Source organism: Colletotrichum spaethianum, assembly GCF_022836535.1.
Source record: "Colletotrichum spaethianum MAFF 239500 DNA, contig06, whole genome shotgun sequence".
NCBI classification, from domain to species: Eukaryota; Fungi; Ascomycota; class Sordariomycetes; order Glomerellales; family Glomerellaceae; genus Colletotrichum; species Colletotrichum spaethianum.
The window spans coordinates 501,718-528,718 of NW_026054776.1; the positions used below are offsets into that span (position 1 = coordinate 501,718).

Genomic DNA, 27,001 nt, shown 5'->3' on the forward strand with positions numbered 1-27,001 from the left:
CTGATGCAATGCGAGATCTCAAATGAGAACGATCTCCCTCCCCCCCCGCCAGCGCTGAGCGCCTTGCTCGGCTAGAAGCCCTGCAGCAGTACAGCCTGTCTTCTCAGTCGAATTTCCTTCCCCTCTCTTTCCCCAAGACCCTAAACGCAAATCGGCCCCAGGCACCCGTTGCTTTCCACAGGGTTCGATGACTCTTTATTTCCAGATGGTATGCGCACTCGCGCACTCCCTCAAACATATGTTCATGCTCAGAGCGCATGTTCGCTCTTGATGGTTCATGCGCAGATACTGCTGTGCTGATCCGACTCGACGGTCTCACTCTCATCGCTGTTCAGCACCTCGTCATAGTAAACTCCTCGCTGCCCTGCTATTCAGCGTCGGCCGACAGACTGGCAAGACTACTTGAGGCTGAGACTCCATCAGCAGGCCCTCCCATAAGGTCCCAAGGTCCCTCCCCCATCCATGTCAGCTCAAACCCCGTTCCCTCCCCGTTCCTCCTATTGTCGGTCGCCTGGATCCAGTTGGACATTTGGCTGCTCATCTGTCCAGCTGTTCATCTGACGTCCAGTCCGATCTCAGTCTGCCGTCTTTCTCTCTCCAACAATCTGATCGTTGGCCGTGCCCTGGAGGCTCATTAATGCCGTGCTGTTCCTGCATCCGTGCCTCGCAGACAGTGTTTCTCCTGTTTCTTTTCCCCTTTCACCCTCACGCCTCAGCCAACCTACCCCCATTGCGATCTGAACCCTGCCCCTCATAACCAATCTCACAACGCTCATCTAGTCCGCCAACTGCTACCGTCAACTTATCTGCCTGCCCGCCCTAGCTGCCTGGCTATCCCGGAAATACACGACATCTCACGTAACCAAACCAACCAACCAACCTGCCTTGGCTTAATCTTACCCACCTTTCACGTCTGCATCGACTTTTCCCCTCCAACACTTCATCATCCAAGTGTCCTGGAGTCCGAGCCTGAGTCTTTCCCGCCTACCCGCAACCGCAATCCTTGATGCGCATGGGCCACGCCGGCTAGGCAAGCATCGTCGACCCTTCCTTGCTTGATGGGAGACCGCCGGGTCCGCGGCTCGGAGGAGCCGTCGGAGGAAAAGACGGAACCATTCTCACAGACCGAAATCGACGCTCGCATGAGGAGCATCCGCGTTGAGGAGCCCTACGAGCTTGTCCAGGCCGATCCAGTGCCGCTCGATAAGCTGCGCGTCGAGGAGCACCACCACGAGCAGGGCATCCGCATCCTCGTGCGGCCCCTCACCCGGAGCCGCTCCGTGAGCCCTGGCAACTACAATTGCCAGTGGCTCGCCCTTCGCGCTGAGGTCGCGTCGGAGCAGGAGCCTCAGCACAAGGTCCTTGCCGTCTCCCAGACGTCCAGGGACATCAAGTTCTCCGTGCGCATACCACCAGAGCGGCTCGACGACGATACCCCGCGCCCGCCGCTGTGGTGCGAGCTCTACTACGATCCGGCCAGCGACAACCAGATCCTGCTGAACCGGTCAGAAGTGCCCATCTCATTAACCAGAATCTCCGACGGCCCTGCTTCCACCGCCAGCTGGGGTGTCAATCCCGGAACCCCCAAGGCCCTGTCACCAGGCACCTGGAGGATCAACGTCCGCGACATAGAAGTGCTCGACTTCAGGATCTTGGAAAAGCGGCCTGCCTTCTTCAAGCAGGCCGAGCCTGCCGGAAAAAACGAGCTCGCTTCCAGCTCAAGTTCAGACGCCCTGAATGCTTCCGGCAAGCGGTCCTTTACCGCCGACGATGGGGGCTGTCGGTCCGAGAAGAAGGCGCGCACCACAGAGGAGGCTGGTGTAGCGAAGAAGGACAAGGAAGACGGCGTCATCATGTTCCTTAGACCGGCCGCCGAGCCTCTTGTTTTCCCCCTACCGACCGAAGCAAAGAGCAGAGAGGTATTGGCCACCAGCGGTCAAGCCCTGCTGGACATGCAACGAGAGGAAACCGTAGTGATCCCGGGCGGCTGCGAGATCGACGAGTATACTGTTACCAAGCGCGACCAGATCGCCTCCACGGCGCTCTCGTCCGTCTTCACCGCCGAGCACTCCAACGTGCCCGACGGCATCGTTACCGTCAAAGTCCTCAAGACCCGCTCGGCGAACCCCAGCTCCAAGCCCCAGGACAACGAGCGCAACGTCATCCGCCAGGCCGACATGTGGCTGCGCGAGTACCAGAGCCAGGACGATCTGCACCACGAGTCCATCGTCAAGCTCTACGGTGGCGACGCCCGTTACCTCTCGCTCTACATGGAGCACGTCGACGCAAAGGACCTCTCCGCCAAGGGCGTGTGGCGCAACCACGTCGACCACAGCTTCCTCGGCACCCGCGCCGACGCTTTCGCCATCATGCGCGACATCAGCGGCGCCCTGAACTACCTGCACAGCAAGCACCTCGTGCACAACGATATCAAGCCCGCCAACATCCTCTACTCGCCCACCCGCGGCGCCGTGCTCTGCGACTTTGGTCTGTCAACGCACACCAGCGGCCCCGTGACGACGGGTGGGACGCCGTACTACATCCCGCCCGAATTCATCGGCAAGAAACTCCGCGGCCCGCCGTCGGACGTCTGGGCGCTGGGCGTGACGATGCTCTACGTCCTTGGCAAGATCCCCTTCCCAGACGCGCGGTCGAGGAAGGGCAACAACAAGCCTGCGCTGTACTGGATGATCGCCGACGTCAACCGCGCGCCGACGCAGCAGCAGCAGCAGCGGCCGGGCCAGCCGTGCGCGCACGCCGTTGACCTGATGTACGTGTGGCTGAGCGAGGTTGCGCAGGCGAGGGACAAGCTGTACCCGCGCGACAAGCTCGAGCGGCTCGTGTCGGACATGTTGATTGCCGTGCCGAGCCAGCGTATCACGATGGCGCGGGTCGTGAGAGAGTTGTTCCTGATGGAGCAACAGGCTCTCACCAAGAGATGATCTGATTATTGTTTGTGATTTTGCATCATGATTTTGCAACTGGATTATACGTTAATGCTTTGGTCGATATAGACGTCGCTGGGTTACAACGACTCGAGTTAGGATGACGTTACCGCGAGAGATACCACTATTGAGAAGAGCATGAATTTCGGAGCTTGATGAGTACATTTGGATTTCGCTGCCCTCGCTCCATTTATCCGGAGGGGCAAACTGCATTGCATTTTATCGCATCTCACACACATACAGATATTCTTAGCATAGCATTGAGATCACCTTTCTTCTTTATTATCATGTTTGGCATCCTATGTAGGGATGGACTGGTATCAACGCATTCATGTACATTAGAAGGGCACCCGCACAAACGCATTTCTCATGCCGTCCCCCTCTTCGTGACGTTCGCCAGACACCCTCTACATCTCACCCCATTATTCATCAGCGCATGCTGGCCTTTTACAGGCTCATGCCAAAGACGAAGGCCATGCTAAGACTAACGACGGAGGTGAGGGCAAGCATATGGGTGCCGCTGCCGGCCGCACCGCTTGAGCCACCGCCGCCGCCAGTCGAGTTACCCGTGCTGTTTCCGCTGTCGCTGGTGCCGTTCTCGCTCTGCTCCTTGATGGGGTGGACCGTGACGCCCTCGGTCTTGCACTGCTCCGAGGAGAGAGTGGTGGCGTTGGAAGTGAAGCGGATGTCGGCGCACTACGTTCCATTCCAGTCAGCACCTCAAACCGCTCGACTCATGGTACCGGTAATCCAGATATGTGAGTGCAGAAAAAGGGGATACGTACGTTGTACAGGCCAGCACCCGATTCACCAACGGTGATAACCTGCAGACTACCACGCTGGCCGTCCTTCAGGGGCGTGGGCACGCTCAGCTTCTCAACGCAGAGGGTGCCGGAGCCGGTGGCGTTCCAGAACTCCGGGGTCAGGGAGATGTTGTGCGTCGAGACGTTGCCGTTGGCCTCGAGTCCGAGGTTGATGAAGATGTAGGTCCACTCGTGGTGCAGGTCGAGCTCAACGGAGCCGCCGTCGATGGGCCAGTCGGTGACGTTGCCCGTGCCGTAAGGGACGCCGGCACCTGGGTTGTCAGTCATGTCATGTCATTACGGCGTGTAGCTTCGTAGTCCCAACGAATGGAGAGGGGGAAGAAAAGAGAGAGAGAAGGGAAGAGAGGTCTTACATGGGTATGTCCACTGCGAGTAGGTCGTGTCGTTGCTCTCCGTGAGGGTGTCGGCGCGCCACGAAGGATATGTGAGACCGAAGTGGGCGGAGGCGAGGTTCGCAGCGCCGAGGGCGACGAGGAGGGTCTTGGAGGCCATTGTGCCGGGTTTTAGCGGATATGCTGTTTAAATTTTGTACAGCGGGTCGAAGATGCTCGTGATGCGACAGTCGCCAAGACGTGAGGAGAGAAGAAGGAAATGTCACGAAGGACGAGCTCAGCAAGGCAAGCAGTTATATATGACAGCCTTCTCCAGTCGTAGGCATGCGTTGCCACATTAATAGGCAGCTCATCCTTTCCTCTGGGAAAGACACACACGAACAAGGATGCGAGCTGTAGCTGCGGTGGCAGATAAACTAAAGCAGCCCGGGGTGGCCAACTTCTCACACGAAGGTACAGTCCCCTCAAAAAACGCCACAATGCAGCCGTAGACGGACATGAAGAGGATTCGTCAAAGGGCCCATGGCAATCATCCGCCTCGCGGTTGTGCAGCAGCCAGCCCACCGTCACATCGTATCCGAAGCTGGCCCAGTTGCCTGGGCTCCACGGCACATCTTCACCGCAACAGGGGTTGTGAGGGAGCATGAAGGAACAAAACAGAGTTGATTATCGCCCCCCGCAACGGGAAGGTGAGCCAATCGAGGGCGCCAATTGAGCAAGTTTATTTCTCCTGTCCTAGTCTAGTGGGGGAACAGCTGTCTAGGGCAGGATGCGAGTAAGAAGCAGTCGGATGGCGTCCGGTGCAAAAAAGGACTGGACGTTGATGGAGGACGAACGAGGACGAGAGAGAGGCTCAAGATGGGTATGGTCCCCTTGACTCGGCAACGAATCAGATGGCGCGGGGCGGGGGAGGTTGGCGCTAGCGCGGTGTCTCTGGACGCAAGTATCTTGCTCAAACTCCCGCACCTTGTGGCCCGAATGGGAGCGCAGGTGCTGAGGGGATGGAATGCGCGGATTGGACAAAGAGACGGGGGAATGGGATTGAAGAGACGGAGCTGGAATGAGCGTGTCTGTTGTCCGGACAATCACGCGTGCAACCAATTCTGAGGTGACAGTTGGCCTGCACCTTTGACAAGCTGGCGGTAGAACTTTCATCTCGAAGAGTGTGAAGACTGGTGTTTCTGGGCTCCGTGGCTACGGCGACGAATAAAAAGACACGCAATACAAACGAGTCTCTCGAGTGAGTTGTTTGAATGGGGTTTGTTTTCATTCTTCATCATATGTGTGGAATACTGTTTGTGCGAACCATTGTGGAAGAGAAAGGGAACTCGGTCGCCGACAAGGTGTACATAGAGGAAGAGCATGTTAATCACCTGGTTCATCTCACCTGGCGCCATCGAATGCGACTTGCCATCTCCCAGGGAGTCCGAGTGAACAAGCCGCGGTGTATCGGGATCCGGGACGGAGTGGAACCCCTCCTGCCATCCGTCCAGCACTCCGGATCATCCCCACAAGCTTCGGCGCGGACGCAGCAGAGCTTTGGTGACCCCGAGCCACCCCGCGCACCGCAAAGACCGAGAAAGGGGACGTGCAAAGGTGGCGACTCGAAACTTGGCTGACCCCGCTGGCAAAAGCCTATATCAACTTCACCCGCCGGGCCAGAAACGACCTTCTCCCCCGACGCGTACATGGAAGCTGTTGATGGTCATGTCACTGTCGCCGTTCCCCCAGCATCACGCGCTCGTTCATGATGATCATGATGCAGGGTGCACTCGCAGGGCGCACCTAAGCCGGCATTCTCTGGTAGTGTAGAACCACATTACCTACTAAGAGATCACTTTCTTAACCTTCTTACGGTTGGGAGTTCCGCATATTGCCGCTCTGGCAGGTGTGGCATGGCATGATTTGCACTAACTTGGGCACATCCATCACGAGCTGACTCAGCCATCACATGCGCCGATGGTTTAGTGGTAAAATTCTCCGTTGCCATCCAGCAGCGTCGGGGAGCCGGGGGTTCGATTCCCCCTCGGCGCAATCCTTTTGACCAAATATGGTCCGTCACTTCGTGCGTTACTTTTTGGCACTTGAATACGGGTGCGAGTGCAGGTTTTGTGGTCCGACCGACTTGTTGGGAGGCACGGAGAGAGAGTGGCCAATGATGTGAAGGCGAGGATGGGTGGGTGTTCTCTGCGGGTAAAATGTCACTACCGAAAGTCGAGCTTTGACAAGACTCGCCCAATGCGTCGCTGAATTGAAAGATACTTGACGACGCGACATTGGCACTCGCGGAGGTGTTGTTGGGTTGACCGATAATGGGCTGTAGGGCTGACATGACGCCGCCGCATGCGTATTCGGGCAACGACGCTGTAGTAAGACCTTTCCTGTGGTGTCTATAACGCGTGAAGTTTCGAGAGTTGATCGTATCTTCGCCATTGTATTTCCTGAAGGGTAGCAAAAGCGGGGCCCGTTGGTATGGCTGGAATGCCAAGAGATCTTCCCCCATGAATCAGGATGAACATGCTGTTCAGTTTTGACTTTTGTCGGCGAATTTCTATTGCTGTTTAAAAAAAGTCTTGATCTTAAGAGCCAATCGGACAAACAAGGTCTGAATTCGGTCCGTCGACAGGTCCAGATACAAGGTATAGTAACGTCGTACAACGCGAGCTGAGCGATGATGGCAGCAGACGACGGCGATTGAGCTTGGGAAGAGGGTTGTGATGGCACTGTCTGCCACCTACGAGATTCTAGATGCAGGACACTTCAAGTCTAGGTATAAAGCCGAGTTTCAAATGCAAGCTGCTCGTCGGATTGACGCAACGTTCGGCGACCAATGATGGATAAGCAATGGAAGGTCCCTTCGAAAGTTGCATCATGGGCATCGAGAAACCAAGGCCAAGCCATGCGCACTGGCGCGACATCATGGGAAAGGATGGGGAACGCCGCGGCGGCCTCAAGTAGCTTGTATCTTTTGGCTGCGCTATGTGGGGCCAACGAGAAGCGAACGAGCCTAAGGACCCACCCGTCAGATTCCGCCTATCGATCAGCCCCGTCCTGCGAGGATCGGTACTTCAGCGCTAGCCGTCGAGATGCTGCGTGGTTTCTACCTCCACGTGGAAACATCTACCAGTCGAATAACAAGGTTAACTAATGGTTCAAAAGTACTAAAATAGTAATCTGGATGCTTTATAGACAGTTCAATGTCGAATACCTCTATAATTGGAAAGACGGCTGACAGTAGAACCCAGTCCGCCTAACATTTAATCCAATCTCCAAGTCACTGCGATCAAGGTCCATAATTCCCAGAGCGCACGGGCCACTGAGGCCAAATCGCTGCGCCCCCAGGAAAACGGTACAGGCAACCACTCACAAGCTGCGGGCCTGAGTCACTGGATCGTTCAAATCCCCAGGCATCCCTCGCGCATCTCGACTTCGAATCTCTCTCATCCTCATCCGCTCCGACTACCTTCAATCTCTCCATCTTCTTCTCACCTTACCTCACCCTCACATCATCTCAGCACACCTAACCCTACTCATCGATACAAGTCCTTCCAAACTTTCCCCGCGCCCCTTACGTCTCTCATCCAATGCGCTGGTTGTAGCACTAGCTTCGTCCGCAGCCAACATGGGCTTCTTGAAAGATCCGCCGGTCCTTGACCGCTGGGACTGCCACGACTTTGACGGTGACCCTGGACCGCAACGCCTTGACAAAAACATGGACTTCGCCGATGGCGAGAGGCTACTCTCCACATCCCATTGGGCCGCCACAATCCCGATTATTCGACAGCCAAGCTACAAGGCAGTAGGACAGGTTAGTTAACACGGAATAGATGACATATTTCTCTCAAAACGAGAGGCTAACGCTACCTACCTAGCTGCACTGCCTTTCATCGAGTTTGTCCTTTGACTGGGAACCACCTCATGGTTGGGACCCAACTTGCGACATGCAGTCCACTATCTCTGTACACGGCGAACCCATTGCAAGCGTCGAAGACCTGGACGCCGCAAACATGGATCGTCATATTCCAGACGTTCTCTCGTCTAGCTATGGTATGATCCCAGAAGCGCTTTCTGACTTTGAAATGGCGTTCTTGGATGCACCCATTTCCTGCCTCAACTTCCCAACGCCTCGGCGCTCGAGAGGACCTGACGGCATCATGAAGACTTTGTCGGCTGCTGTCTAATGTGGTGATGATGTTGTTGGTTTTTCGCACCGGTAAGCTCATTGCTCGCAGCTTGTTCTCTTGTGACACGATTCTGACGGCGGCCCCCAGGTTGGCCAAGGACCTGAGTATGTCGTAAAACTTCTCGATCGGCCATCTAAACCTGATAGCGCCTGTCCACAAGAACTCAAACAACCAACGCCATTTGTAAACCATTTTGCTCAGCAAGTCGCCGAGTCAACCACACTTTACCACCACGACACCTTTTACCAGCAGCCTTCAACTTCTGAGACGGAGTTGAGTTACATGTCTGTTGCGACGTTCAACGTGGGCAGACACCCAAATAACGACGCCACTACCTATTTCCCCGAGTTCAACCCCCTTCCCTTCAATATGGCGGTCACTACCAAGCGCTGGCCCTACGGGGCCCAGCCGGTATGTGCTGCACCCGATGCCATGGACGACAACGTGTTTCAGCACTCTCCCCTCTCCGAGCTCTACGAGGTGCCGGACGAGACCGAGGACTGGACCGTGCTCATGCAGCAGGACATGCTCATCACCGGCGCTTTCGAGATGGCCGGCTTCGATTACTCCGCCACGGAGACCAACTACCAAACCACCGACTCCCCCCAGGACATCTTCAACGATCCCGCCGTGCAGTACGACATCGAGCAGAGCCTCCAAACCGCTACCTTTGACTTCAACGGCCCACTGCCCGACCTGTCCACCTCCGGCTACCTGTCCGGCACCGACCAGGTCTCCTCTTACTTCGGAAGCACAAACACTTCCCCCTTCGAGCCAGCCCTCGACTTCTTCCCCGAAGCCGAGCCCTCCTTCGCCTTCCCGGCCAGCACCGACGGCTCGCCCCTCGGCACCACCACCACCTCCCCCGGCTCGGACGTCGCCGGCACCAGTGCCGCGACCCACCCGTTCTACTGCACGACTGACGGCTGCACAAAGACCTTCCGCAAGGAAGCCCAGCTGAAGCAGCACCAGCGCGTCCACCGCAAGGCCCTTGTCTGCGGCATCTGCCGCGCCGAGCGCCGCACCGAGCACAAGTTCGCGCAGGTGCGGGACCTCGAGCGCCACCTGCAGGCGCGGCACAAGGACGTCGCCGAGAAGACCAACGTGCGCTCCGAGATCCGCCAGTGCCCCCACCCGGGCTGCGAGCACGAGGGGCGGAGGGACAACGTGTCAAGGCACCACAAGAGTAAGCATGGTAAGGAGCTGAAGTGGAAGAGGGGCGTTCCTCACGTGGTGGGTTGAACACACCCCAAAAAAATAATGAGCGTTTGTGAGTTCTTGGCGTTATGACTTTTTTTTATATTTGCAACATGATTTCGGACGTGTTTGGTTTGGGATATCTCAGTAGTCTAGCATAGTGCATTTCGGACAATAACACATCTCAAAATAACTCTGTTTGGCCCTTGTGAACATGCACCGGAATGCCCATTCCGTTGCTGCCTCGTGTGCCATACTGGCACAGCGCTAAAGCGTGAGTTTGCCAAGTTGACAGGCTTTCAGGCCTTTTGGAAAAGTAGGCCACCGAGTCATGGGGTTTATCGAGATGTGTTGGCCTCCAAGAACCATTGTTTCCTATGTTTCAATTGGATCCTTGGAATAAGTGGCTTTCTCTGTGTCCGCTGAATCCAGCTGCGTGTCGGTAACCGGATTGACGTACACCGTCGGCACGTGTTTGATGGCGACTATAGCTACAACTGAAGTACCGTGAACGGTGGACGGACACGGGGTCAGACTCACCAGGGTTACGGCCGTCGAGGCTGGTTCTAGTATAACCTTTGCCCGCTTTCATTCTCGGCAGGCAAATCCTGATCTGTCCCAATGCAGCGGCTTGCTACTATCTTAGGCGAAGGGTGGAAGGTTTGACTTGTGCGACAAATGAACGGTAATAAAGCATACAACCCTAAAAGTCCCAAAGCCGTCTCTTCGGACCATGTCGAGTGCGGCAGTTGAATGAGAAGCGTCAGATTTTACCCTGGTCCGCATCGGAATTAGAGTTTACTATAGAAAAGCTCCTGCGTTTCAATACAGTTTGATGGCATTTTGATGGCCAGTTAATACACCATAGCTGCGAAATTAGGTATATACCTGATCGATGGTTGGCCGAAAGAGCGGCAACGGTAGCCAGATCATCAATGACAGAAAGCAGTTGCAGGTCCCTTTGAAAGTATCGGCCTTGCGTTTTTGGTTCGCTAATGACTATATAGTTTTGCTGCAAACCCAACGTTCAAAATCCTGACGTTACCGGCACCGTTTCGCTTGAAGATCCTCAAACATTGTTTTTCTTTTGCAATTCAACTTCCGTCTTTGCAGAAGATTTCTATTCTCAATTCTGCTATCAGAGTTCAAAATGCTTAAGCAAGACGCCCGAGAGTTTTGTAAGCATTCTTCGACGTTCCTCTACCAACTTCATGTATGTTTCTTTCGGCTCAATAGCAATAGAGTCAATCACGATTAGTTCATCCCCTTTGAGAAGCTCTGTGTATGCTCTCTCTGTGAACTGGTCCAGCGGCAGGCCGTATGTGCGGCCGCGTGGCCCCGCATAGTCATGGAGCTCAGCTGAAAAGCCAAAAATATCAGCATGTTGTTGAAGTGTTGTCTCCAACCCAAGTATCAGAGGAAAGAAAAGGAGATCAAGCAGAATACGAAGAAAAAGACAAATGAATGGAAAGCCTCACTTTGTACGGGAGGTGGGTAGATCTCAACAATCTTAGTTGGCTTGTGGCGGTTCTGTTCCCGGAGACAATCCACAAAGGAAGTCAGAGCGGCTTTTGAAGCTGAGTAGGCAGCAAGAGTGGCAGCCGGTACGATGGCGAGATGGGTCCCCGTAATTATGAGACCCGTAGGTATCGTCTTGGCCTGCAGGTGAGGGAGGAATTTCATCATTAGGTTGACAAGACTCGTGAAGTTGACGTTCATCTCCTCGTGGAATTTGGCCAGGTCAAACTCGGCTGCACGCGACAGCCGCGTCGGGCTCTGAACGCCCGAGTTGAGAAACACGCAGTCCAGGTCTACGTGCTCGGTTACCACCCTGAAAGTGTTCAATCAATCATCAGCAAAAAAATGTAGGAACGGAGAGACATGATCTTACTTGTGAACAAACGCATCCATGCCTTCATTGTCCGTGACGTCAAATCTGATTGTAGCGGCTTTGGAACTACCATGCTTCTGGACAAAACTGTCTAGCCTGTCCTGGCGTCGGCCGACGGCAATGACTTTTGAGCCCTCACTGACGAGCTTGTCGGCCATCCCGGCACCGATGCCGGAGGTGGCCCCTATGATTAGAACCGTCTTGTAAGTGAAAGGCATCATGAATATACTTGAGGTGTGAAGATGAACCAGATAATTCACTGCGTGACCTCGAATGGGTCTTGAAGTAATCGCGGTGGAGGTATGTAAGCGGGAGATAATTACGTATGAGACCGGGGTAGATAGTCGATATCACCCGAGAAGCTAGCGGACGTCATTCGTAGTTCCGATACTTCGCGCGGGGTGGCCGTAGGATTTTCAGGTGCCCCTGTTCCCCCCCTTCATTCACCAAAAAGCTTGTTACACCATCCGAGTCAGCCGACGTCAACGCTGTCTTTCAAACAACATGATAATCTTTTGGGACCCGAAGTCCACCGACGTTCACAGATATCAGTCGCCCTTGTCGATGAATCCATACGCCAAGAGAAAATGGGAGGTCCTTGAAATAACGAATGCAATGCAACATATCACGTAGTCACAAGTTTACCTGGTGTCCTGGCACTGAGTGATTTTCAATACCAAGTACCCACCCACCCAGGAAAGTGGTTGGGCAAGATGTCAAGGACGACGCCGGAACAACGTAGCAGCGACAGATCTTCACAGGGAGCCCATGTCAATGAGCTTATTCGGTTACAACCTGACCTGATAACGATTGCCGAGATACCGTTATTGTGATACGAGAGGAGGCCGCTTTCTGCTATTACCGCAGGGCTTTGAAGCTCGAACATATGAAAGCCCTTGCGACGGGTTGTTTCACATCAAATCCGCCAGAATTCTCCAATGCGGAATTAGCACCACTCACAGTGGTATCACAGGTGGCGGACGGGATCCAGCGACACAGCAACGCACAAGCAACTGCGAAGTCGCCCAGGGATTTTGCTTTAGATTTCTTTCCGCTGCGGCTATTCCTGTGACTGGGCCCTTTGAGTTGCCAGAGGTCCAGCACAGTCTTGAGGTCTTTCGTTTTAAGGTCTTTCGTTGTTGCTAATGCGACATGTTCCTTGAAATGGAGTCTAGTCGCCATGATCATGCCTAGGATCTTGGCCTGATCTTTGTGCCAGATAGTGTCCCACGCGGTGATGTCCTAAGTGGCACTGGGTGGATGGGTCCCGCCCTCTAATTGAGCGTAACGGGTATGGAAGCCGTTTTGTCCACTTCAAACATCGCTCCGCTTCGTTTTTCCTCTTCAAGAGCTCAACCAATGAGGACAGGAAACCTTTGCAAAAGATAAGACGCCCTGGGGTTAAGCAAATTCAACCGGACTTGGCGCCAAGCGAATCGCGCTGTGGCAAATGTTGATGCGGCTTAAATGACCGCTTGTATGTTAGGTGCTGCCCATCGACTGGATCCAACGGCACGACTCCGGCCCCGCTCCCTCCTCCGCAACCTGTGGGCATTCATCCGAGCAGGAGGTCTAAAGCAGGCTCGCGGCTCCTTCGATATCAGCGATATTTTACCGGAAGGCGCTCCGTCCGGCGGACTATCGTCCTCGTTGGGGGCTTCACCCCCCTCCCCTTGGACACCTCAATCATCTTTCGACGGCTCTCGCCATCATCTACTCCTAAGAGATGCACGTACAGAGAGCTCTTGCTTTATCCCAACCAGGAACGGCCTCATCCACAGCAATCCGTCGGCTGCAGCGGTCAAAGTTAGTATTTGCTTCACGAAAGTGGGCCAAACTCATTGATGTGCAGCAAATATCGGACCTTATGTGAACGTTGATAACGGATGTATGTACAAATTTATCGACAAGAGAACTTGCGAACCACGAGACAGCTCTACGAGCAAAGCCAACGGCATTGTCGTTCTCATAGGGGTTGTTTCGTGAAGTAAGCTCCGGGGCAGGCTCGGATCTGGTGGTGAAGGCGACGGCGGCGAGTGCGATCTATGGTGTTCCAGGATTCTTCAGCTAAAGAGGTCTCTAGAGAAGTATGGATTGGTTATGTTTTGTGGTGAGGACGAGAGATGGGGGCCGACACCATCTGAAGCAGGAGTCACGAACTCTCTGTCACACATACACACGCAGGTTAATACAACCCGCATTAGAGCCGAAAGGGCCGATAAAGCTGACTACATGTACACTGCTGTGCTAATGTATTTGTCTTTTCGAAGCCCATATTTGCCGTCTTCGTCTTCTGCCTACTCCTCCATATCTGCCCTCTCTGCGGATTCCAATGATTTGGTCGCTCAATCGAACACAATAAACCCTTTTTGATCAATGAACCCTAAGCATATTGAATAGAATTGACAGGGATGATAGAACACCGGTACTACTTGACAGCAGCAGGGTAAAGCAGGGCAGAGGGTGAGACCGACTTGTTATGAATTTGCTCCACATGGGGTTCCCGCTTCATTCCACTTCTTTCTGCGCGAGTTGTTAGAAGGATCCGAAGTGACTAATGCACGGAACTTGAGATATCCCTGGCCAATTTATGCATGCGAAGTCCTTTTGTTCTAAACCTATGAGACGTACAGTCGTCGCAGCCTGGATGCTACCAGCAGCCCCAACGTTTGCATCTAGCCGGACCCTTTCGAGCTTCAGCTGGGTAGGTAGTCGTAATCTCTTTACTTCTAGCCTTCTCAAAAGCGTTATTCTCCTCCTTATTTATCAAGCTATCCCAATACATCCGTTGCAGCTGCTCAATTGGGGTAAATTGACATGGATCGGATGCATGATAGTTCATACAAAAGACACGGAGTCTGATGGTTTAGCAGGAGAGACCCACCCAGAAAGGAAATATTACATGGCTTGGTGAACGGCCAGACAATCGTTAACGTACATGGACCACCCGGCGACCCTGTACACCGTATGTGCTTGATGCAGTTGAATGAGATGGTTTACTGTGGGCCCCTGTGGGTTCCTCAATGATGAAGGCGTAGTTGCGGCTGAGTTACTATGTAGTCCACAATCATCGACAGTCTCTTTTGTGGTTCTGCGGCTCTGCGGATTTCTGTCTCTCAATTTGAATCTAATCCGAAGCGAAAGATGCCTTTTCGATCCTACTATTATCTCAAGGATAAGTCAACCAACCCGTGATCGGTTACTGACCCACATACATACCCAATGGCTGACATAATCCAATATCCATCTTTCAGTATAGATGTGAAGAGGTAATGGGGTGAGAAAGTGTATCCATCAAAGAGATTTCGGCTGTGCAAGGGTCTGCTGTCGCGTTAGGCTACTGTGTGGGAAGATGTTCTGCTACATCGCCGACGCACGCCATACGGAGTATAGTCTCTACTCTGTACCCTTTGATTAACCGCCGTTGTTTCCTGCAATTTGTATGAATGGGATATTCAACGTAATCCGCCTTCTAGACTCTAGTAAACTATACATCTCGTCCTCTTCCTTCTTGTTGGTACTGGTCTTGACAAGGCAGAGTTTTGACTCAACTTGAACTTGCCGCTCCTGGCTGCGAAGTCCTTTTGTTATGAACCAACAAGACGTACAGTCATGGGAGCCTAGATATCGGGGCGTCAACTTGAATTTGCTCCACTCACGTCGGTTTGTGCATGTATGCATAGTCCTTTTGTTCTGAACCAATGGAACGCCGTGGTAGACCAGACGTAACCCAGCAAGCAGCCTCCACGCAGGCTTGGTGGCTCAGAGTGTTTTCCGGGCTAAATTCTCCATCCGCGAAAAAAGAAAGATAAAAAAGGTCTGCGCCTGGATTCCCCCCCTGTCGCCCGCCCTGCGATTGGTAAAAGCTCCCTGAAGGGTGGGAGGGAATAGGCCTAGCAGCCACAGTGTCTTCTCTAACGGAAGGCCTTTTCAAAAGGGGACCTACTCGCCATTCCCTAATTGGCAGCCGTATAGTGCTTTAGAAAAAGAGAGATAGAGACTGAACCGGCGATTTGTTTTGTTGCCCCCTGAAGGAGCCACGCTAGGTAGGGTAGGGTATTGGGCAATGCTCGTATGAGCGCTGACATAGTAAGCGCTGCAGAGACTGCAACCGCGGCTACATCTCAATATTTAGTACCCTAGTTTGTGGCGTTTTAGTATTCTTGTTTCTCGAGTATTTGTCATCAGATCTGACAACTTTGCCATCCCGTACCGTTTGTTATCTCAAGGCTCAGAGATGCAGTCTCCAATTAACCTGCATTGAGGCGGGTCAGCTTGTATGAGTCTGCCTAGGTCCGGTTCTGAAATGCTGTTGGATGCCGGGACCAGCGGCAATTCCTCAAAGACCCCGAAAAGTATTTATGGGTGACTCAAACGTAAGATTTGCATTGTTGGACTTCCCCTACATCGTCTATGAGTTGCTTTAAGGTCATGTTGTAGACAGCTTGACCCGGCTGTCCTCACATTGCCGATCACTTCTTGCAAATATAACTTAAGGTTCAAAGCGGCACAGTGCGCCGGACTTTGGAATGGCCGCTCTACAGTCTTGCAGCCGATTGGAACTAGAAACCTGGGGTCGCAGTACTAACAACGAGACAGCTTCTTACTAGGAACCAGGGCTTACAGACGACACAACAAATACTCCAAACGAACATCTTGCGCACCATCATGATGATGCCCGCTTATTGCCAGCGAAACAACGACTAGCGGAGAGCGAGGCAGATCTGCGCAAACCCAAGCCTAGTCGTGCTCATGAGTTGTCCCAATGGTGGTGCGAGAACTGGGTATTCGAGATATCCTCCCTTTTCATTAGCGCCGGCTGTCTCATGGGTATCATTATCACGCTCTTGCTCCACGGCAATCGGCCTTTGCCCCAATGGCCATTCGGTATAAGGATTAACGCGCTGATATCCGCTCTTGCTACTGTCTCAAGGTCGGCTCTAGCTGTAGCCGTCAGTGCGGCGATCAGCCAGCGGCAATGGGTCCGACTAAATGATGGCTACCACCCGTTAGCCGATCTAGAGATGCATGACAATGCAAGTAGAGGCCCATGGGGTTCTTTTTCGTTGCTATTCTCTCTAGGATGGAGGTACGTCTGGGCAAATTGCTAAAGATGGCTTTTATGGCCGGGCTAATTCGAACGAATGCAAGCGATGCCGTGTCGCTGGGCGCACTCATAACAGTTCTCAGCCTTGCCATGGACCCCTTTATCCAGCAGATCACAACATTCGAATCTGCTCCAGCGCCGTTTGGCACCTCCAATATATCCTCACGTATCATCTTTGAGACGGGGGTGAACAGCACAGATGGCACAGTCTTCCATCAAGGCTTCGTCCAGGCCCCCGAGACCTTCAGCCCCCACATCTATCAGGGACTCTATTTCCACGGCGACCTCACGGACACGACTTTGCGTAACGCACTCCAGCTCCACCCGCGTTCGTCAGGCGGCAATGTTTCCTTTGGGATCAGCGAGTCGCTTGCAGTCTGCTCTGAATGCGCCAACATTACCGACATCCTCCACCCGCCTGAAAAGTCAATCGACGCGGCGGACTACTGTGACGAGTATGGATTTTGTTGGTTGTGGTCACTCCCGAACGGCGTGGACACCGGATGGACACGCGTCTTAGTGAGAGGTACTAATGTCCTCACCCTCAAGAATTCGGACAACACAAGCAGACTGGACACGAGAGACCGGTTGACTATTCTTAACCTAACCGCCATAATGCCCGGGTGGGAAGTGACTTCCTTTAACGAAAATCAACAGCCCTCCGGAGCCATTGGTATCCAAGGGCAAGCGCAAGAGTGCATGCTCTACTGGTGCGTGAACAAATACGAAAGCAGTCTCAGTGCCGGAATCTTCAACGAGACGATAATCTCCTCTTTTTCGACCGGGGTTGTGGAATCTGAACCGTACAGTCGAATATTCTCTATTAAACCACCAACATCAAACTCTTCCCTTTTCCTGCACAACAGTGAAGAATACGGCAATTAACCATTCCGATGGATTAATGGCACTTTTCTGGTTAATATGAACGCTCATGAACTGATTCAAAAGTCTCTCAAAGACCTTTTCAACGGCTATGCTACCACCCTTGAATGGTATCAGGAATGGGCTCCAATCGCCGAGAACCCAACATTGGTGCGCGTTTATAACAAGGCGCGGCGGCACGATCCGCCCAAGATGCCCCAATTCGACATGCAGGACATATTTGATGCCATCGCGCTGGGCATGTCGACGGTGTTACGTATGCCTGACCCGACACATGAAGGCAATGATACTCTCAAGAGCATTTTGGCCACGGAAACGGTCATGCAGGTCGTTGTACGAGTCCGATGGGCCTGGATAATCTTGCCGGCCGCGTTACAGCTGGCTACGTATATCTTCTTCTATCATACCATGATGTTGTCGAGCCGCAGGAAACTGCATAACTGGAAGTCATCGGCGTTGGCAGTCTTTTTTTATGGAGCGAGAACGGGGGACAAAATTCAGCACCGTGGGTTGGATAGATGGACTGACATGGTCGATGTTGCTAAAAGCCAGGTGTTACGACCTAACAACATAACAAGACCAGGGTCACCCCTTTAATGCCTCACGGCTGCCGGAAAAGATACAGTGACAGAAAGGTTAGCTAAGAAAGTTAAATTTAAAACTTTAATAGAATATAAAGTAGTACGTATTGTACCTACAACTGCAATAACTAACGCAAACAGTAATACTACTAAAGTAATATTGTCCATAAACAGATTCTAGTATGAAATGTGTTTAGCCTTCTCGATTCAGCTGTAACCCATGCAACGCAGGTTTCCCCCACCGCCGTCATACAGCTAGCCTGAATACCAGCTTCTTTGTCGGGTGGCAATGCTATAATGTTACGCCTATGCCAAGTTATCTTGTCCGTTGCGACTGGTCCCACATCCGTGCCACTGCGGATTCTCTACCACGCCAATAATATCCCTCAGCTCCCAGAATTCCAAGGGAATGTCAGACACAGTATTCGGTGTCAATATATTGTAATGTTCCGTAACGAGAAATAAGTCATCTGAAGAGAATGACAACTTTTCAATCCCACGCCCAACCTTAAGCAGGGCCAGACATCGGCATGAAGAGACCGACCAAACGTAGATCAATCCGCTTGTATCCGCCAAAACAAGCTTTAGTGAATTGGAGGAAAACGCAAGGCCTCTATTTGTATCTCAGATGTGCATATCTTCTTGTAACACCCATTCAACTCTGTCATGAATACTCCAAAGTGACAATGTGATCGCTTGCTGCCAAAATTGGCATCAGTCGTCAGTGATGCTATCCATGCTGAGCTCGGAGAGATTGCCAGCGCCGATGCTTGGGCTCCGATTGTCGGAAAGTCCGTGTATTCCTTTTTTGAAAGATTCAGTGCCCTTGTGTGGCTACCCACTCCGGAAGGCTCCACAACGGTGTATACCGCCAACTCTCCGTTTGTTGACACAGCGCAAGAGGGGAGACCAAAACCAGCAGAATCGCGCAAAATTCTTTCCCCTTCCATGATCCAGAGGCTCAACTCTTGGAAAGAACATGTTGCAATCAAATTAGACTCTAGGGAAAAGCTTGCATGCCATAAGCCGTGTGGTAGAAAGTGACAGGACTTGTCAGCGGGGCCAGAAGTTTCTTCTGCTTGTCAGAATCGGTATCCATGAGAGACAAGAGATAGCGACTTCCATCACAGGATGATACGAAAACATGTTCCGAATTGATGGCCAACGTTATGCTTCGTGGCAAGATTTCCCCTTCAAAGCCTTCAAAAAACTCTGATAAGTTGCCCATTCTTGGGGGACCATAATTTGATTTTATCCCAACTGTGGGCTGAAAGGACATATTCCTCGCCCTTTAAAGCACCAACGAAACAGCTTTTTGTTTCGTTGTTTTCACTCGTTGATGAATTTAGCTCCAAAGAAAATGAAAGGCTTTCTTTGATGGGTAAATGTTCCTCAGGCTCTTGCATCCCAGGACAGCTCAGCCGTATCTGGCTAGATGTGAGCTTTCGAATGTCATTCTCAAAGGTGCTGTAAACTGCGTTTTCAACAGGATAAAAGACAAGGATTGACCAGTATACTTGAAAAGGAAACTGTATGAGTTCTCGCAGCGGATAATTGACGCCTGGGGTATAACGTTCGAAGTTTAAGTGAAAATCATCGTAACTCCGAAGATTATTGTTGTCATACGACATTGAACCCTTGAGCTCGATAAGCTTTATTGAGTCTTCAATGAGGTGATTGAAGTTGCGGCTAGTAGGGAACTATTATTCGTAACAGTCAGAGGATGCAAGGTTTACCCCATCAAAACACTGACCTGAGGGCTTACATCTGTTAGTCTTTTCAACCTATGAAGCATGCCTATCAAGTTATCAAAGTTCCCCGTAAGACTAAGGGCCGCAATCCAATGAAGTAGATGAGCCTGTAGGAATTGATCATTTGAATCGTAGCCTGAAAGGCTGGCGTTCGCTTGCTCCAGGTGATAGACCAAGTGAAGACATGCATACTGGACATGAGGAGGGAATCGGGCTTTCGTACCAGCCTCCAGAATTACAGATCAGTGATCTCCTGGTCGTATATCGCACATGTTATGGTGCAAAGGCTGCCTTCTTCCGAGTAAGTCTAGGCAATCAAACGCATCTTTTGATGCGTTTGCGTGAAGTCTATAAAAAAGTCTCCAGCCTCTGAACCGAGTAAGAAATCGAGAAATGAAAGATGGAAAGGCTTTACTGCCAATATCCTATCCTCGGGAATGTCAATCACCGAGATAAGGGAAACCAATGTTTGATCAACATCGATCACATCGGTTGCTGTTAAGCCTGCCATTGAGGCTACCGGTAATGGTTGTTGAAGAAGAATGAGTGTACCAACAACTTTCAATCTGTTTAATAAAACAGCTATTTCTCGACTTGTTCTATTTGCCTTGAGTTGCCATAGAACCGGAAGGTATGTTGGAGCTAATCTGTCGTTGATGCCACTTTCCAAAGCGCCTTTAAGGCTAGTTGTGCTTCTGGACTATAGAATGGGTCTGCGATAAAACGACAGGTGGTAGCTTCGAAAATAAACAAACGATCAGCTATATCAGCTAGTGTTTGCAATCTTGAGATGCCCGGCCAGGTGTCGCCTAGTTGCTGGCAAGGATCATTGGATTTTTGAGTGTTCCATCGCTCTCTGATCACCGATAATTGGTCGTTAAGGAAGACTTCCAAACACTAAGTGAGGTCCCAATCCGTAGAGCTTGATCTGGAAGACTTCACCGATAGAGCTGAACGTGTAATGTATAGCCACTGCTGGCCTACTAGTCAGGAAGACCTTGAAGTTGCAGACACTAGACATTGCAAGCTTGGCGAGTAACGGGACGAATGTTTCGATGTCTTCGTCTACCGAACACTTGTCCAGTGCGTCTAGAACTAGAAACAATGTCTGTTTTCTGTAGATCTTCCATAGATGTGTCTTGCAGGCCTTCTTAAAGCGTTTCTTCGAGCCTCGATGTTAGCCAATCGAGCGTTTCACTCTCGTAATTCGGACATGTTTGAAGTGGCCGCCTGTGGAGGTCGGCTGTATTTTGATCGTAACCTGGGCGTCTTTTGGAGGGCCTTTTTAATATCTTCATCAATTCTATGGCCCTTCTCCTCAAACTCGGCTTTCATACCAGTCACGGCAGCCCTCGAAACATCAAGGGGTTGGTTTAGGAACCGGGTTTGCTGGAACGATTGATCTTGCACCAACTTACCGAAATCGTATTGGAACACACCACCGTATCCGTTACGCGGGGAGCTAACCACAATATCTCCCAAGCGAATATCACGGTCAGGATTGCGTGTTGGCGCTCCACCTGCAATACCAACCATGAGACCCGCGCGAATATTAGGGAAAGAGGTCAGCATGCCTTTGGCAACTGCTGATGCCGTTGACAAGCCATACTCGGCATCTGGAAGGACTGCGATAACCGCGTTGTGTTTCCCCATTCGACCCAGGGTACATTCGTTGCTATCGTGGGAAGCGACATAGTCGGGGGGCTCGTGCATCGAGTCTAGAATGCTCGCGCGGCAACGTATTCAGTACTGATGGCGCAAACCCAACCGATAGTGTTGTCCAACAGAATAGACATGCCGAATCTGGTAATGAAGACAATGTGCTTCTACTGAATTACTCAGAATATGGTGCGTTTGATTTGCGTTTGGTTTGATTCGCCTTTTCGAGCGGCTTCGTGCTAATTTGGGCGCTGGAGAATAGGCAAGAAGAGGGGAAGGTAGAAGATGTGCAGGTAGGAGACAGAAGCGGAGAGTTGTCCAATCAGGGCGAGATACTTGGTCTACATAATGCGCCGGTTGACTGGTCGAGAAGTGGAAGGATGATCCCGCTGACGATGCGCATTTCATTTAGCCTACACTGTATAGCCAGCTATCCTGTGCCATTGGTGCCCAAGCCCACGCTGAAGCCGATAATACGGCGGCTTGTTTGCCATATGCATGATGTATGGTCTACCAAGTATAGTGCTTAGTAAGTAGGGCTATTAAGTGATATGTATAGCTTTGACGAGCTTGCAGACGATATATATGTTTGCGTTTATTACTCTGTTGTCCCATTCGTGCTTCATTAATTACCAAGACTCTTTTAGACTGCTACATACCGACCAACAAACCGGAAAGCTTCTATTTTGCTAAGAAAGTTTGTCAGATGCCAAGGGGCTTACATTCACAGATTACGGGAACGGAACAGTTCAACAATGCTGTTATCAGGAGACAGAACCACACTATCAGCGACAAAAAGTATAGCGTTTTTTCTATATGTCTTGGGCAGTAGGGACATTAAGTAATAGATTTTGGTCTGTGGTCAGGATGGTCTGGAAGGTGTTGATTTAAGTTGGACAGGACATGGGATCTTTCTAGAGCAGAGACAAAAAACATACAACACCAGGTATTCGCTGATCGTCACCGACTCAACTACTAATCCGGCCCTCAATGACTTATCTATGGGAGAGCGGACGGGATCCCGAGTTTTCCAGTGGGTATGGTCGTATGTGGTATGGAGGGACGCTAAAGATATCTATAAAACCTTGGTTGGCCACGACAGGTAATTTAATGACGATGTGTAACACATGCCGAATCTATCCTGTCCTTGCAACCTCATATATTAGCGGAGGCGATATTGAGCTAGAAAGTATGTGACAGATGTATAGATATTACATTATCGCCTCCATGCATTAAGGCTAAGACCCAATGTGTTGACCAAGGCATCACTTGTCTGCAAGCTAATACAGCCACACGCATTACAGACTCGACCGTGAACCTACCCTTCGGTTCTCAGAGCCACATTGACGCCCTCATCTCGCAAGCTGAACACATTTCCGTCAATGTGAGACTATATTAGATCTGGTATCATAGTATGCAAGCGCATGGGTAACGCGATGATAATATCGTCTTTGGCTTGTTGACTTTTCTAACCTATCGGTTTTCGAATAACACACATGTTCCCTAACATCGTCTGGACACAAATGCGATGGAATACCAGCCGTTTCGAATGGGACTTGAGTACGCCTTTTGGATACCACAAATCAAGAGCAGAAGAACTGCATATAAATCATCAGTTATACGAAATAGCCGAAGTAATCTCTCGAGATCAGATAGTTAAACCCTCGCACAACAAAGTCTAGTGAGACATTTATCCTAGGACAATGAGACCCGTTAGTGCGTTTGCATAAAGCGCTAAGAGACAAGGGATCTTCTTCATGACTACGTGTGTGAATTTACAATTGACACCATGAGCAAAAGTGAAAATAAGTGCAGACTTATTGGAGAAGCTGAGTTTGTCAAGGCTCCCTTGACTAGAGGAGAAAGTAATAATATGCATGACTGTTCGATTGCTTTCTGCTTGGGATTTTTCTTCCGATCAACCCTATAATTATCTGGTCGATCATATATGAAGTTTGATACAGATGACCGACACTTGATTCACTCGTAGATCTCATAACCATACTAGACTGCGGTCGTCCTAGAGACCGTTACCATTCGGAGTCAACCGCCTCCTCATCAGTTCTCGCCCTTAATGAATCCATGTCATTCAATGTTTCAATCTCAACCTGCACAAGGACTACTTCGCCATTCGCTTTCTCCAAAATGCAATTTGGAATCCAGCTCACTAGGTGTTGCTTCATGGCATCGAATTGGTCTTCTCGCCCAAGGTCGACCAGGTGTTCCGCCCGTGTTCCGGTTGTCTCTAACCAGAAGCATAGAAATTTAGCGTGAGACGCATCGAGATCCAGCGGGTGCTCATTTTGTAGTTCTACGAGAGTTTTGCTCCGGAAGCTCCCTTTTGGAATCCAGAAGATGCTTTGACGTTTAGGATGGCGAGAAATCACACGATACATGAACTCAACTCGCGGTTTTCTGGGTGGAAAAGTAGCAGGTGCTTTTTCTGGTTGTTTTGAACTGGAAATATCGGTATCCTGTTCTTGATCTTGAGTCATCGAGGGACGCAAGGACTTGGCAGAGGCGGGGACGTGAGTCGAGCGTACAGAAGTAGCCGAAGCTGGCTTCGATTTGGTCAAACGCGAAATTTCGTTGCCATCTGCACTTCGTGGCACTGTATGTTCCATTACTTCGCTGTTGTTTTGGAAAGGTGCGATATCCTCGGGTACATCAGTGACGTCTTGGTTGATGGGGTTCTCCGTCGTAATTCTGGGGTTGGGTCTTGACTCATGGAGGGTTATAAGTGAGTTGCTTGAGGGTTCTATAGCATAGTTGGTTGCTATGATTGCATCGGTACTTCCTGCGAATGGTGAGCGATCAGGGGAGTGAAGAGCTTCCTCGATCTGCTCTGGAGTTGCGCGATAGTCTTCTCTTCGCATCTTCGTTTTACGAGCTGATGTTCTGTTGGACTCTGTAGCAGCAGACCTTTTGCGTCCTCTTTTTGAGGGAGTCATATGGATGAAGGTTGGCTCATCGGCCATTGCTCGTGCAGTGGAGGCCTGCATATCTGCGTAGGGTGCAAATCGAGGTGTATTCTCTCTGAAGCTTGACGAAGCAACCGGACGCGCCTACCATATGCTGCTTGATTAGATACCATAAGATACATATCAAAGTGATTCTAAACCAGGTTCCACATACGGATGCGTTCTGAGCACCTAGTTCTGGACTTCCATAATCATGGTACCCGTGTCCGTTGATATCTTCTTCCTCTGTTGATGGAAGATCAGGCATAGGGGTCATACGGCCTAAACAGACTCCATCTGGGGTTTCTGGAAGGCTGTCAAAGTTGGTGAATGTTGCTGACCTGGAAGGGAATTGAGCAAATCCACTTTAAGCGGAGATTGAAATAGTAATCTGTCACCAACCTAAGGGAAGTTTTCGCGGATGGAGATCCGTCGCCACCCATATCAATAGCTATCTGGTCTTTGGGGTCGAGTCCTCTTCTGTCGCATACATGGAATTCATTACCTTTTGACTTCTTCTTCTTTGCGTACTTGGCGTTGCGTTGACTATCACGGTTCTTCCTCCAGAACAATTGAAGCAAAAGGTCTCGGATTCTTTACTTTGATTAGTGCGGCAGCTCTTCCTATGAAAGGGCGATTGCTTACTTTTCTTTTTCGGCTGAGTACCTCAATGAGGCTGGCAAATTTGATGGGCCATCATCTGGCCAAAAAAAGCGACCATTGTCATGGCGCTCCAGAAAGGCGTCGGCCATCTCTTGTAGAGCGACTTGGTGATCGAGGGAGCCCCAATTAACCAAAGTGTTTGCTTCAAAACCTTGGCTGCTCACGAATGTTTTCCGAAAATCAGAAACATCTTTGGTAAAGTCTCTATATCTTGGCAAATGTGTATCTCCGTAACCTAGCTGTTGCTGGAGGCGACGTGTCAACGGCACGTCCAATGGGCTTATTGGAAGCGTCATGTTTGTGAGATTGGTTAGGAAACATATGTGGAGTCGATGAAAGAACAGAAGAGAGGTCCAGACTGTTTCTTCGCAGCTGGGGGGGATTGGGAGGATATTTATGCTGCCCGAGGAAAAGATATTGCTGCCTGCTCGTTCATTGCAGACCTTAGCTGCGGTTGGAACGGGTGTTTTTCCAAAACCAGTCACAGTTTCAATGTAAGGTTCAGGTTTTAGCTGTCATCCGTAGTTGGCAGCTGCGGCTCATAAGCTGTGACCGACTCACGGAGTTCTGTTTGATCCAGGGGCACAGCCGACCTGACCGGTTTTTGACCCGCAGACAGGCACCAACTGCTTCATACTGAGAAGATCACAAAGAAAAACGCGAAACTACTATATCTGGAAAGCTGGAGAAAAATTGTCTAGGGAAAAATGGGAAAAGAAGGTCCGTTTCACGTCAAGGAGCGTCCCGATTGTCGCGGCAGCCACCCATGCCGTCTGACAATGCAACGCTGTCTGGGATCTTTTTGATGTTATCGAAAGATGAAAATTCTGGGGAAATCGATTCTTATCTTGTTTTTGTTGTTTCCTTGCAATTGGAAAAGCTGCGCCGCTCCTTGACAGGCCATCGAGACCGGAGGCCGTTAGACACCCTTGTCATGGGCAGCCTTGTGAAAGTGTGCACTGCAAACGATGGACTCAACAACTGGCCTAGGAGGTGTGCCGCTCCAACAACACACCAACAGCGAAACTGGGAAGTAAGTCTGCCTTACCACCTCATCAACTGATATGAAACGTTAGGCATTATCGACCCCCTGCTTATATGTTAACCGCTTGTATTTCCCAATCCAAGCTAGGTCCAGTTGTTGGTTAGCTACAACATGCCATAACGACGACAATGTTTATGAGCTGTCGAGAGACTGTCCCCAATATGGTCATAACACTCTATTTACTAGATTCAAATTCAGTAATGAACACCGCAGTGAAAGTTCCAGCCTTTGAATGATTTTACTATCCCTCTAGGTTCAGAAGGGCCTGAGGAGTTCTCTGACTCAAGCGAACGCTGATCTGCTGTTTCGCCATCGACATCCAAGACCTCCTCTGAATCTATCTTCTTCAAGGGACAAATAGCGCCTGCGCTTCCCTCGCTGTAAGAAAACAAAGCTTTGAACGAGTCATAGAGAAACTGTCGTGCCGCCTCCTTAGATGGCTCATACCCTGTCGTTTGTCCCATTTCTTGGTTTGGTGGTCAAATATGGAGCCGACGTCACTGTTATCGAACTCAGACTCAAGTTCTGATACGCATACGACTGCAAGAACATGTACCAACCCTGATGTCTTTGGCTGAACCGGAGATGAGAGGAAAACATTGCCTTATAGGTTTTTAGCCGAGGGCGTTACTCTGCATTGAAGTTTCGGGTGCTTAAATGAACTTGGGCGACGCGCCATATGCGAGGAGCTGACAGCGGTAGTAAACATGTGAAAGGCTCTTGCCAAGAGCAGTGTAGTTGAATGTCCTCTGAACTATGTGTACGTCAAAAAGCTACCAGAGCATGTCAGGCCGTTCATAGGCGATACGTATTGAACAAGTTCCACGATGCATGCGGCATGGACGAGCGGCGACATCCCAATCACTGTTATCCACAACGACCTTTGCCCACACAAATTGCTCCTTTTATGCGGGCCCGACCCAAAGGTAGCTGCGATACTCGATTGATTTTAACCAAGCTAGTAATTCTCGTATTGAGAG

At 50.9% G+C, this 27,001-nt stretch overlaps 7 protein-coding genes and 2 non-coding genes across 9 annotated transcripts; 6 read left to right on the top strand and 3 right to left on the bottom strand.

The window, feature by feature from the left end:
• Positions 1 to 1,058: 1,058 nt before the first annotated feature.
• ColSpa_03175 (serine/threonine-protein kinase plo1) lies at positions 1,059 to 2,973 on the top strand (the record flags this gene model as incomplete). The annotated part of the gene is made up of 2 exons (XM_049269387.1): positions 1,059 to 2,746; positions 2,937 to 2,973. 2 exons carry the CDS (start codon positions 1,059 to 1,061, stop codon positions 2,971 to 2,973), a joined length of 1,725 nt encoding a protein of 574 aa, XP_049125344.1.
• Positions 2,974 to 3,392: 419 nt separating this feature from the next.
• On the bottom strand, positions 3,393 to 4,261 carry ColSpa_03176 (uncharacterized protein; the record flags this gene model as incomplete). Its single annotated transcript, XM_049269388.1, has 3 exons — positions 3,393 to 3,641; positions 3,731 to 4,020; positions 4,123 to 4,261. 3 exons carry the CDS (start codon positions 4,259 to 4,261, stop codon positions 3,393 to 3,395), a joined length of 678 nt encoding a protein of 225 aa, XP_049125345.1.
• Positions 4,262 to 6,054: 1,793 nt separating this feature from the next.
• Positions 6,055 to 6,135, top strand: ColSpa_tRNA_086. Its single transcript is given in 2 exon segments — positions 6,055 to 6,090; positions 6,101 to 6,135. It is a non-coding gene; the product is annotated as a tRNA-Gly (tRNA).
• A 1,588-nt stretch (positions 6,136 to 7,723) lies between these two features.
• ColSpa_03177 (uncharacterized protein) lies at positions 7,724 to 8,282 on the top strand (the record flags this gene model as incomplete). Its single annotated transcript, XM_049269389.1, has 2 exons — positions 7,724 to 7,909; positions 8,049 to 8,282. 2 exons carry the CDS (start codon positions 7,724 to 7,726, stop codon positions 8,280 to 8,282), a joined length of 420 nt encoding a protein of 139 aa, XP_049125346.1.
• Positions 8,283 to 8,654: 372 nt separating this feature from the next.
• ColSpa_03178 (uncharacterized protein) lies at positions 8,655 to 9,527 on the top strand (the record flags this gene model as incomplete). The annotated part of the gene is made up of 1 exon (XM_049269390.1): positions 8,655 to 9,527. One exon carries the CDS (start codon positions 8,655 to 8,657, stop codon positions 9,525 to 9,527), a length of 873 nt encoding a protein of 290 aa, XP_049125347.1.
• Positions 9,528 to 10,895: 1,368 nt separating this feature from the next.
• On the bottom strand, positions 10,896 to 11,591 carry ColSpa_03179 (putative oxidoreductase DltE; the record flags this gene model as incomplete). Its single annotated transcript, XM_049269391.1, has 2 exons — positions 10,896 to 11,313; positions 11,374 to 11,591. 2 exons carry the CDS (start codon positions 11,589 to 11,591, stop codon positions 10,896 to 10,898), a joined length of 636 nt encoding a protein of 211 aa, XP_049125348.1.
• A 4,895-nt stretch (positions 11,592 to 16,486) lies between these two features.
• Positions 16,487 to 17,365, top strand: ColSpa_03180 (uncharacterized protein; the record flags this gene model as incomplete). The annotated part of the gene is made up of 1 exon (XM_049269392.1): positions 16,487 to 17,365. The coding sequence occupies one exon, from the start codon at positions 16,487 to 16,489 to the stop codon at positions 17,363 to 17,365; it is 879 nt and encodes a 292-aa protein (XP_049125349.1).
• A 36-nt stretch (positions 17,366 to 17,401) lies between these two features.
• Positions 17,402 to 17,802, top strand: ColSpa_03181 (uncharacterized protein; the record flags this gene model as incomplete). Its single annotated transcript, XM_049269393.1, has 2 exons — positions 17,402 to 17,618; positions 17,690 to 17,802. 2 exons carry the CDS (start codon positions 17,402 to 17,404, stop codon positions 17,800 to 17,802), a joined length of 330 nt encoding a protein of 109 aa, XP_049125350.1.
• Positions 17,803 to 22,286: 4,484 nt separating this feature from the next.
• Positions 22,287 to 22,402, bottom strand: ColSpa_rRNA_011. Its single transcript, XR_007414242.1, has one exon. It is a non-coding gene; the product is annotated as a 5S ribosomal RNA (ribosomal RNA).
• Between the last annotated feature and the right edge of the window lie 4,599 nt (positions 22,403 to 27,001).